The sequence below is a fragment of the Toxorhynchites rutilus genome, chromosome 2 (assembly GCF_029784135.1).
Source record: "Toxorhynchites rutilus septentrionalis strain SRP chromosome 2, ASM2978413v1, whole genome shotgun sequence".
NCBI classification, from domain to species: Eukaryota; Metazoa; Arthropoda; class Insecta; order Diptera; family Culicidae; genus Toxorhynchites; species Toxorhynchites rutilus.
The window spans coordinates 316,501,644-316,514,084 of NC_073745.1; the positions used below are offsets into that span (position 1 = coordinate 316,501,644).

At 44.2% G+C, this 12,441-nt stretch overlaps 1 protein-coding gene across 3 annotated transcripts in view; it reads right to left on the reverse strand.

Annotated features, from left to right (window-relative positions):
• Positions 1–12,441, reverse strand: part of LOC129764508 (coiled-coil domain-containing protein 102A) — a 51,035-nt gene that overhangs the window by 23,180 nt on the left and 15,414 nt on the right. For all 3 annotated transcript variants that reach the window (XM_055763645.1, XM_055763643.1, XM_055763642.1), the window contains exon 2: positions 12,235–12,345. In XM_055763645.1, coding sequence (XP_055619620.1) covers positions 12,235–12,345 — 111 coding nt within the window. The remainder of the gene's footprint in view (positions 1–12,234; positions 12,346–12,441) is intronic.

Here is a 12,441-nt window from a genome sequence, read left to right on the forward strand (position 1 = left end):
TTGTATTTTTCATAAATAACTGTGTTCTACTAGTCAAGCCCTTTCATTTGATATCTATATTGATGAAGTTCTTATAAAATATGTGATCCGCCATTTTGTAGCGGCCGTCATCTTGGATTTTCAAGATGATGAAATACGCAGTTTTATAGTAACTGCAGAGATAAAGGTGCGTTCCAAATTTCATATCAATCGGTCAACAGAAGAGGGTCAAATTTCTATTAAAGTGGGATAGATGTAGGGCGCTACAGACAAACACGTTACAAACATACAAACATGTCACAGGGCGAGCTAAATAAAAAAAATTAAAAATTTGAAAATCGTTGCCGGGACGATGTTTGCGGTCGATTTCCTCAATCATTTACATTTTAGTTGTCCTTGAGTTTATCAATTACAAAACGAGACAAATGTTTACGAAATCTGTTCAATAAGTATCGCGACTTTCGAATTTACGCGTAAGTTAAGGACCCTCTTCGGGATTTCGGAAAAATGATGTAAACTCTAAGACATCTGACTTAAGACTAATTTATTTACAGATTTGTTACAGCGTTCTTACAGTCAACCTTTCATTCTCCTGCCACGCCAACATGCTTATCTCTGTCTCCTCCGCTGTTGATAGCTTATGGTGTTGCGACCCTTTTTGTCTTCCTCCAGTGACCATCTATATTAGTTTGCTTAGGATTCCCACACTCCTGCTTTCGTCGTTGGGGTCTTTATAGTTACCGATTTTACTGTTGTTGGTTGGTCTACAATATCTCTGATTTATTGCATGCTTGTTGCCTGGAGTGCGCTGAATGGTCTTAGCTTTTCTTTGATAAGATTCAGTTGAACAGATGTTTCCATAACTCGTATATTCGATTCTAAACTTTTTTGTGGCATTATGTTGGTTGCTCACCTATGCTGACAAGTACGGCTATTTTGAATGTTCAGTTTATTTTTAACAACTGCTTTTCTTACACGTGTTTTGGTTCATCTCCGATTTTTTGTCTATTGCAAAAATGGATCAAAGAATCTGTATCAAAATTCGTGTGAAAAATGGAAATGTTTAATGGAATGGGATAGGGTGCACCACTCTATCTACAATAGCTGTTCTAAAAGTATCGCGATTTTTGTGTACCTACGGATTACTTATGTTCGACGCACTCGGGCTTCCGGTACGCTTTGCGCCGCTCACATTTTTTCGACCATCCGAGAACATGTTTTCGAACTCCGTTGTTTCACTCCAAGGTAGGTTTGACATCTGGTTTGACATCAACATTCGGAATGTGCTCGCGCACATAATTTTGTTTTTCTCACAACATTTGATACAGTTTTTTTGATCCATTTTTGCAATAGGCAAAAATCGAAGAAGAATCAAAACACTTGTAAGAAAAGCAGTTGTCAAAAATAAACTGAACATTCAAAATAGCCGTACTTATCAGCATAAGTGAGAGACATGAGTACCAACATAATGCCACAAAAAAGTCTAGAATCGAATATACGTAACTCGCGTAAATTCAAAAGTCGCGATACTTTTTGAAAAACCTCGTACATACGGGAAATTTTCGTCCCAGTGCGGATATGGAAAAGTATCCAGAATTTTGGAATATAAACATTGGGGTGGCAAAGGATTTATAAAAAAAAAATCTTCATCGAATTGCAAAGTTTCAGCTCGATCAGACATGATTTAGGGGTCGATCGAGTTGGAATTTTGCACAGGTCATTTTTATGGGCCAATAAACGAAATGTACATGGTCGGTGCTTTAAATTCAATGATTATTTTTTTAATACCTTCATTGCCACTAGCCACATTGGTTGCGCGTTCGCTTAGTAAGCGATCGATCGTGAGTTCAAAACTCAGGGCCCTCTTTGACCATCTTTGTGTTGTTACAGAATAACTACATCCACGCAACAATCATCTGCGATGGAGATCGATCCACGGTCGAAATAAGATCGATTCATCCATACAACTGCTCTGCTCTGCAAGTCACATCGGACTGCTGTTCTATAAATAACTCAACAATGATCTATCAACTGTCTCCGCTGAATAATGGAAGAACAGATAGAAAACTCTTACGCCTAATTGGCTACTGTGTAAATATGTACCATATGCAATGGTATAAAAGGGAATAAAGGGTGTGTCACATCAAATTGCATCACGGAAAAAACGCTGTAGAAATTCGCCCAGTAGACCGATCCTTTTGAAAATTTTAGACAGTAAAATAAAAACTATTAAACAACTTTTGGCATTTTCTTTTTAATCATACTTCGAGCCCAAGCCCGTATGCTCGCACCTTCCTCTTTACCCCGTCCATAAGGTTCTGTACAACGTCAGGTTGTTGTTTTTTTTTAACAGAAATCCATTTTCTCTTGAAGTCTGCCTCCGATTTGACAACTTTTGGGTTCTTCCGGAGGGCCTGCTTCATAATCGCCCAATATTTCTCTATTGGGCGAAGCTCCGGCGCGTTGGGCGGGTTCATTTCCTTTGGCACGAAGGTGACCCCGTTGGCTTCGTACCACTCCAACACGTCCTTTGAATAGTGGCACGAAGCGAGATCCGGCCAGAAGATGATCGGGCCCTCGTGCTGCTTCAATAGTGGTAGTAAGCGCTTCTGTAGGCACTCCTTAAGGTAAACCTGCCCGTTTACCGTGCCGGTCATCACGAAGGGGGCGCTCCGCTTTCCGCAAGAGCAGATCGCTTGCCACACCATGTACTTTTTGGCAAACTTAGATAGTTTCTGCTTGCGAATCTCCTCCGGAACGCTGAATTTGTCCTCTGCGGAGAAGAACAACAGGCCCGGCAGTTGACGAAAGTCCGCTTTGACGTAGGTTTCGTCGTCCATTACCAGGCAATGCGGCTTCGTCAGCATTTCGGTGTACAGCTTCCGGGCTCGCGTCTTCCCCACCATGTTTTGCCTTTCGTCGCGGTTAGGAGCCTTCTGAACCTTGTATGTACGCAGGCCCTCCCGCTGCTTGGTCCGCTGGGCGAATGAACTTGACAAATTCAGCTTATTGGCGACATCCCGGACCGAACTTCTCGGATCACGTCTAAACTGCTTAACTACGCGCTTGTGATCTTTTTCACTGACGGAGCATCCATTTTTGCCGTTCTTCACCTTCCGGTCGATGGTTAGGTTCTCGAAGTATCGTTTTAGTACTCTGCTGACCGTGGATTGGACGATTCCCAGCATCTTACCGATGTCCCGATGTGACAACTCCGGATTCTCGAAATGAGTGTACAAGATTAATTCACGACGCTCTTTTTCGTTCGACGACATTTTTCCAAATTTACAAAAAATTGACAGTGAAGCATGGCCAACGTGATCTATACACTCTTATCTGATTATAAAACCAAAGCTGAAGATATAATTCCTAAAAATTAAATTTCTACAGCGTTTTTTCCGTGATGCAATTTGGTGTGACACACCCTTTACTTCTAACGCCGAAAAATGACAACTGTGTAATGTGCTAATTATAGATATTATAAACATGTGACATGTACACGATTAAAATTCGGCTCTGTTACAGCTAGAATGCTAATGAGCCTAAAATAAACAAAAGGGATAAAAAAAATCATTGCCACTCAGGCCCAGTTCCAGAAGGTCGATTTTCGGCCAAAATTTTTTTTTCGAGATGACAGATCATGTCGTCTTATGCATTTTTAAGTCATTTGGCATCGAAAGAAAAATTTCGATTTTTCAAATTCAAAAATCAAAATCAAAACTTTGAGCACTTTGTGGCACCCCTAAATCATTTCTGATTGAGCTGAAATTCCCCCAATTTTTCCTATATGATTTTGTTCTCGCTATTGGCCAGTATGATCAAAAAAACATAGCTATCGTGAAGAACAGCAAGCTACACTGCCATGAGCATACCTCGGCAACAGTTTGTAAGCGAAATCGATATTCGGATTCCTAAATCGCAACACAGCTGATTTCGATTAATTGTACGCTCTGAAGTCATTGTACTGTTCATTTAGTTCGCAGCGTTTTTGAATACGCAGCACAAGTCTGGGCACCATATTCGTCTATAAGCTCTGCATAATCTGCCTTCGAATAATCGCACCAACTTACCACCCTATGAACAGCGTTGTGCGCAATGTGCACTGCACATTGTCGGAGATTTTCATTTTCGATGTTTTAAAGGACAAAGTTGACTAGAAGACATCGATGTTAGACTGTGAACAACGTTGAAATATGATTGCAGGAAGTGTAGCTGCAAATAGTCCATTACAAAACGGAAGTGAGCTATGACGAAGAGGTGCTGTGGGTGGAAATCAATTCCCCGAAGTACAAGCTTAAGTACCCGGGAATGTATATTGACGACCAGTTAAGCTCCGTGGGTCACGTCGACTATGTCTGTTAAGAGGCGGCAAAGGCAATCAACACTGGACTCAGCAGCAGCAAGATGCGTTTTTTGGCTCTGGTTTAGGTCGTTGATACCGATGTAGGGAGGCCTTGCCAGGTTCACGGCTACGAAGACTCATTTCAATCGAAAAAAATGGATGGCACATTTAAGCTCATGATACCACGAGCCGCATGAGCGCAGGGAACAGTACCCTCGGAAGCAGTAGGTGTTATCGTAGATATGAATCGATATCGTACGAGTCGCTGACCAAGTGGCAATAAAAGTTGTATACGGAGACAAACGATAAATGGACGCTCAATCTATCACCGATGCTTTTAACATGGAATAACAGAATGCACTGAGATTTAGATTACTATCGGTTCCAGTTTCTTTCTGGTCATGGCTGCTTCAGGTAATACAATATCTTCATCGTTTCGAACCCGGTTTGCAGATATGTGGAAGAAACTCCAGAGCACGTGATCTATGTCTATGTTTTATGCAGTGCGGAGGGTGATGCCCCTGTGTATAGAGAATGTAGTCGACGAATTGTGTCTACAGGAAGGTCCAAGGCCATAGTTTATGGGAGTTGCAGTGGATATGGAGTAATGAACAGTGAGCTAGTAATTTTGGCTAGAGCAGCAGTCAGAAGAAAGTCGAGAAAACAGATCCGAGCCATGAGATCCCGTATTTGTCTTGTATAAGGTCACCCGCAGCCAGATCTGTTCAAGGAGATGTTTACGAATCATATCGTGATACCCTGGCTTTTGCATGGATTTTCAGAAGTCTCTTCATTAAATCCGTTGATCATGAAAAAGTTTGACAAACAAATGAAAAGAGCATGTTTTTTGGGAAGAAATATCAATAACTTTGAGTAGAGTTGAGATATTGACAAGTTCTGCATCGAAAAATATTTGTATTAGCAAGCTCTAAAAGTCTTTCGAAGATAGTTTGCATGTAAAATTTGAAATATTAAAGTTTGAGCAAAAAAAAGTTTTTTCCATGGTGACCCTAACGTAACTTATCGGTTATTTCAAGAGATAGAAAAAAACTTCGTTCTACAAAGAAGTCTCAAATAATTGGAGCTACAACATTGTCGAACTATGTTTACCTCTATCTATAAAGATAAGAAGGTTAAATTTTTTATTTCATCGACAATTGCGGTTACCCTATTTTTGACAACATAGAAACGAGCGCTCATGATCATGAGTAACAATTTGTCTAAGACAGGTTTTGTCTAGAGAATAACTGTGGAGCTCTAAATGCTAATTTTGTGCTCGAAATGTGCCTCATCGCTGAAGAAAATTTGATGCGAAAATTCAGCATTTTGCTGCTGTTGTTCGTTCACCCAATCGACGAATGCCCGACGCATTCCATGGTCACCACGCTCTAATTTTTGTACCAGTTGGACTTTATATGGATGTAGGTGCAAGTCCAAATGCAAAATTCGCCACAATGATGTGTTTGACAAGCCCAATTGCTGAGCACGCCGTGGAATCGAAACATTCGGGTCATCCTCCACACTGGCAGCAACAGCAGCAATATTTTCGGCCGAACGCACATTGCGATGATGCACAGGTTTCACAATATCCGCTACAGATCCAGTTTGTTCGAATTTACGCACTACATTAGCGATTATGTGCTCTGTAGGCCGTCCATGACGACCAAAATCCGTCCGTAATGCTCGAAAACACATTTGCCGGTTTTTCATCATTTTTATAGTATAATTTAACAAAATTAACACGTTGTGCGATGCTAAAACGATCCATATTGTAAAATGGAAGACATTCAACTAACGATATGACGCTTTGGTTGACAGCTATGTCAAACGGTTGTCAGCGCAGGGCTGTATACTTTCGGAAGCCCGAAATGGAAAACCCTGTACGTTGGATGAACGTAGAACCAGAATTTGATCGTTCTAGCATGTCTTTAGCCACTGGATTGCGGTTTAAATTTTTAAGAAAATTGAGCTTTTTCTGGCACTAGTCCTGCTGCGACTTTTCTCATGCCCAAACCATCAACCAAAATTTGACGAACGGTCTCGTGAGAGATATTTAATTCTCGTGCAAGCCTCATTAAACATAAATTACAATTTCCGGGTAGCATTCCTTTAATTTTTTTATGGCCGTTCTTGACGTGGCAAATCGTTCATCTCTTCCCGGCCATCTTTGAATACCTTATATATACCATTCATACACTCATGTTTTCGAAACATCTGGAGTCACCAAATGTATTCTGCAACATTTTTAACGTTTCGACACAAGAAATTTTGTTTGCAACACAAAATTTCACACAATATCTTTGACAAATAAAATCATCCATATCACTAATCGCCGAGCAAAAATAAACAAAATTGAAAAATATTTGGCGAAAAGATTGAAAGTTACAAAATTCCCGGTATATATTTGGCTCAAGGGCCATAAAAAGACTGTGTTCACTTCGAGTGTATACAAAAAACTATTTATTCAAAGTCCATCTACGCGCTATATATATAGAGTACGGTCAATGTTATTTGACCGGTCAAGTCAGGGAAAACAATCCCGTTTAGAAATTGGGTGCAAAAGGCACAACAAAGGATTATTTGTTTAATTGTTGGCCCCGATCGAATGCGTGAGATGATGATGACTCGTTCGCACGGTCGATGATTGTTTGTCGTACCGGTGATGCGACGATGGTGATGCTACAGTACTCCCCTCCTAGACTAGGCATCCATCTAGCGGTAGCGAAGGGGGATGACAACTCGTCGTCCGGAACGAGAGACCCTAGTCGGTGGAATTGTAGCCGAGGCTGTTGGCGCGGGACTAGAGCTACTTTGCGACGGTTGCTGCTCGTCCATCGTGTAAGCAGGTTTCAATCGGTCGATGGAAACATTCGTAGTCCGTCCCTTGACGTCCACCTTGAAATGCTTGCTGTTCCGACTCAGCACCTTGAACGGACCATCGTACGGGGGAGACAACGACGGACGCACAGAATCGTTGCGAATGAACACGTGTTTGCAGGTCTGCAGATCTTGATGCACAAAAACAGGTCGGTTCCCATGCCATGCCGTGTCCTTGGGACGCAGATCGCGCATAGCTTCTCGTAGCTTTACGACGAAATCTGCTTCGGTCCGACTTAAGGCGTTGTCGATGAAGAACTCGGATGGTATGCGGAGGGTGGTTCCGTACACCATCTCAGCTGGCGATGCTCCGATGTCTTCTTTATGGGTTGTTCGCAAACCAAGCAAGATCACCGGCAAGTGTTCAGTCCATCGGTTCGGATCGTGGCAAAGAATGGCCGCTTTTAACGTTCTATGCCATCGTTCGATGATGCCATTCGATTGCGGGTGATACGCCGTTGTCCGCAGATGGCTGATTCCGAGCAGGCGAACCAACTCAGAAAATAAGGACGATTCAAATTGGCGTCCTTGGTCTGTCGTGATGTTATGCGGCACACCGAAGCGAGCGATCCATCCAGTGACAAGAGCTTGAGCGATCGTCGGTGCAGTCATGTCAGGAACTGGAAGTGCTTCTGGCCATCGCGAATACCTGTCGATGATGGTGAGACAGTACCGTTGACCATTGCTTGGTGGAAACGGGCCAACAATGTCGATGTTGATGTGCGAGAACCGAGCAGCTCCTGGCGAAGGCGATGCTGTCCTTCCGGATGCCGGGCCAGACGAATCGCTGCGTCATCAGTCTAGCCGTAGCACGTGTGCCAGGATGGGAAAGGTTGTGTGTCGCTTGCAGAGCAGCGTCACGAAAGCCTTTCGTAACGAACGGTCGAATGCGATCGGCAGAGCAATCGCAAAACAATTGTTTTGAATTGCCTGGAACGGTAAAAAGTTTAAGCAACAAAGATGTTTTCGATTTACCTTCCAGCATATCCCGGATCTCCTCGTCGGTTTGCTGGTCGTCAGCGAGGGCGTTGAAGTCAATCGAGGGGTAGGCTTGGATTGCGCCGATGCGTGAAAAAAGATCCGCCACGATGTTCTCCTTGCCGACGACGTGGCGGATGTCCGTTGTGATTTGCCCGATAAAGTCCAATTGGCGAGCCTGGCGGTTGGTGGCTTTGTCGAGCTTCTGACGGAAGGCGTAGATGATCGGCTTATGGTCGGTGTAGATGTGGCAGCTCCGTCCTTCCAGCATGTAACGGAAGTGTCGCACCGCAAGGTAAATCGCCGTCAGCTCACGATCGTACGTGCTGTATCGAAGTTGCGCCTTGTCGAACTTCTTGGAGAAAAATCCCAGCGGTTGCACCTTGTCGTCGACGATCTGGTGAATTACTGCTCCGGCTGCAATGTCGGATGCATCAACCCAGAGAGAAAGCTCGGCTGATTTGGCAGGATGAGCAAGCAATGCTGCTTGGGCGAGTTGCTGCTTGCATCGTTCAAAAGCAGCAGTAGTTTCATTGGTCCAAACTAACGGCGTCCGATCGTTTCGTTTATTGCCAGGGGTCATCGATAAAAGCGGAATTTGGGCTTCGATCGCGTTCGGAATGAACCTCCGGTAGAAGTTGATTAACGCCAAGAAGCTCTTCAACTCCTTCACGGTCATGGGTGGCTTGAAGTTTTGGACGACCTCAACTCGTTCGGGCAATGGTCGAATCCCCTCGGCGGAGACGGAATGTCCAAGGAAGGTGATTTCAGACCGGCCGAATTCGCACTTCGCCACGTTTATGGCCAGCTTGTGTTGCTTGAGCCGTTCAAACAGTTGTCGCAAATGGTTTTTGTGTTCTTCGGGCGACGATGAGGCGATGAACAAGTCGTCGATATAGGGAAAAATAAAGTCCAGCCCCCGAACAACCTCGTGGATGAGCCGTTGGAATGTCTGGGCAGCGTTCCGCAATCCGAATGTCATGTAGGAGAATTCGAAAAGTCCAAACGGCGTCGTGATTGCCGTCTTCGGTATGTCGTCCGGGTGGATCGGGACCTGATGGAATGCCTTCTGCAGATCAACTTTAGTAAAAATAGTTTTACCTTGCAGAATCGTCGTAAAGTCCTGAAGGTACGGAAGCGGGTAACGATCGGGTACGGTCTGAGCGTTCAGGGCACGATAATCCCCGCACGGGCGCCAAGAACCATCAGCTTTCTTCACCATATGCAGCGGACTGGCCCAGTTGCTGCTGGACGGCCTGCAAATCCCGAGTTTCATGAGATGTTCGAACTCGGCACGGGCGGCTTCAAGCTTGTCCGGTGGCAGACGTCGTGGCCTAGCGTAGACGGGCTGTCCGGTGGTCTCGATGCGATGAACTATCGATGATTGGCTCTCCGTGCCTGATGGAGCGCGTCGTGTGATGCTTTGGTAGTCGGCCAACATTTCAGCGTACGGTGATACTGAACTGAATGTTTTAATGGAGTACTCACTCGTTTGCGCAAGCACTCCGGCCGATTCGAGAGTTGTGGTGTTGTCGATCAGGCGGTTGCGTTTGAGATCGATCAACAAATCGAAATTGCAAATGAAATCTGCACCGATAATTCCAGACGTGACGTCAGCGATCAGGAATGTCCACAAGAACTCACGACGAAGTCCAAGATTCACCTTCAGAAGAGCTTCACCGTAGACCTTGATTGCTGTCCCGTTGGCGGCGAACAACTTCATCGTGGTTGGCTTCATACGGCTTGAACTAGAACCTCTTGGAATGACCGACACATCGGCCCCGGTGTCGATCAGAAACTGCATGCTGGTGGTCGTGTCCGTGATTTTCAGGCGAAAAATTTTGTTCGCGTCGTCAGAAAGTTCGTCTATCTCCAACGACGAATCCAACATCTGGCGTCACTGTTTGCTCGCTGTGCCAGACGACGATGGCTGGCCGAATGAGCACGGTTTCCGACACTGCCGCGCGTCATGTCCAAAAACACGATGGTACCAGCACTGTTCATCCGACGGCGTTTTATCACGGGAAACGAATGTTGACTTTTCACGACCACGTGAGCGTGAACGCGATCGCCCTCGATAACCGCCGGCACCACGTGCAGAAAATATTTTTTCGAGTTTGCTCGATAGCTGTGCAATTTCAAGATGAAGGGCTTCGATGGTGCCTTGCGTTGGTTTATCCGCCACGTGTGTTGATGACGATGGTGTCTGCTGCGCCTTCATGTCGATGGCGTGGATGTTACGAAGACCCATCGAATCGACGATGGCATCCGCGATAGTCGTCTTCTCAGCGGCGTCACCCTTTGATGCGATCACAGCAGCTTGAGCGTGGGGTGGCAGTCTAGTAGCCCACAAATCCATCAGCACCGTCTCACCGAGAGAATTTCCAGCAACACGCTTCATCTCGTTGAACAGCTGGCTGGGTCTCATGTCTCCGAGCGGCATGTCCGACAGAACTCGCTGCAAACGTCGCTGCTGGCTGTCGGCGAAATGTTCCGTGAGCTTCTTCTTAATGTACGGGTACTTTTCGGTGGCCGGCACATTGTCGATTATCGAACGCAGCTCCGTTAATTTGTTCGGAGGGACTTGCGCCATAACAATATTATATTTGCGCGTATCGTACTGAGTCTGCGCGCCGAAACCAGAAGCAGCGAACCAGAATTCCAACGAGAGGAAATACGACTCGATATTCGAATCAGTCATACTCGGCGGTTGGAGACGAGGTGAACTGATTGATTCTAACTTCACAGGGGGTTCTGGCTCGGGCTCAGTCATGATGCTGCGACGGAATCACTTTATCGACTGATAACTAATTCGAGCGCGATAGCAGAATTCGAAAACTGCTTCTTTTAACTACGAACGTCGGGGTCACCACTTTGGCTCAAGGGCCATAAAAAGACTGTGTTCACTTCGAGTGTATACAAAAAACTATTTATTCAAAGTCCATCTACGCGCTATATATACAGAGTACGGTCAATGTTATTTGACCGGTCAAGTCAGGGAAAACAATCCCGTTTAGAAATTGGGTGCAAAAGGCACAACAAAGGATTATTTGTTTAATTGTTGGCCCCGATCGAATGCGTGAGATGATGATGACTCGTTCGCACGGTCGATGATTGTTTGTCGTACCGGTGATGCGACGATGGTGATGCTACATATATTTGACAGCATGTAACAGTTCGGCTGAAACGTTCATAAGGTTGACGTTTAGATGGCGACTCTTGCAAAAATCTACTTGACTATCACAAAGCACCATCTTTCAATGGATACGTGTCTAAATTTGACAGCAATCGGTCGGTTGGTTTGTGAGTTACAGTATTGAGAGTGAAGCAACTTTTGTTATTGTGAAAAAAATGAAAAAAATCCGAATTTCGTGAATTGATAAGGCATTGCTTCTCTACTCTGTCAAGTCATGCACAGGTTTGCACTTTATTTTTTTCCATCATAACACGTATCCATTGAAAGATGGTGCTTTGTGATAGTCAAGTAGATTTTTGCAAGAGTCGCCATCTAGACGTCAACCTTATGAACTTTTCAGCCGAACTGTACAATAAAAGCCGTCGAGTAATTACAAAAACATTATTGGAGCTACAGCAGATGGTCGATTGCAAATAATGAATCAATTACGCCAAATCTACATTAACAGTATTTAATTTTTTGACATAAAGAACAGCCAATAATAAAGATCTTTGCTTTCTTAGTTAGACAGATCATTCAGACGGTGTTCTTAGTGTATTTAATGGCGATACCTTCCGTTGCCTTGGATCATTGGCCCAATACAACTCGCTCTAATGAAGAACTACTACGATTAACACTTTAAAAAAAAATTACTGTCAAAACATGCCACGAATGACCACCAGGAGCACTGCTGTCAAATGAATAGTGATTCGCGATTTTAACTAAATCAAACTTTAGTAATAAAAATCTGCTTACTTTACGAATAGATTTTTCTTGATCATATCAAACGCTTGTGCTAGCATTGTCAGTTTCTACATAGTTTCATTACTCCATTACTTTCCAGATTTTGGTGCACTTAGATCTCTTCTTTGAAACAACCTACCTTACTCCATTTCTCTCTCCAGTTGGCGGTACAGTCAGACCACCATTTCATTGTCTTCTCCATCTGAGCGGCTCGAGCCCGTGCCTCCTCGAGCTCCCGTTGTCTTTGAGACTGTAAAGAAACAAAAATAAACATAAATATGAATAGTAATTCAAGAATGTCGATGAGTTTACAATTCTAATTGCTAAATTAAGCTGATTAAACAAA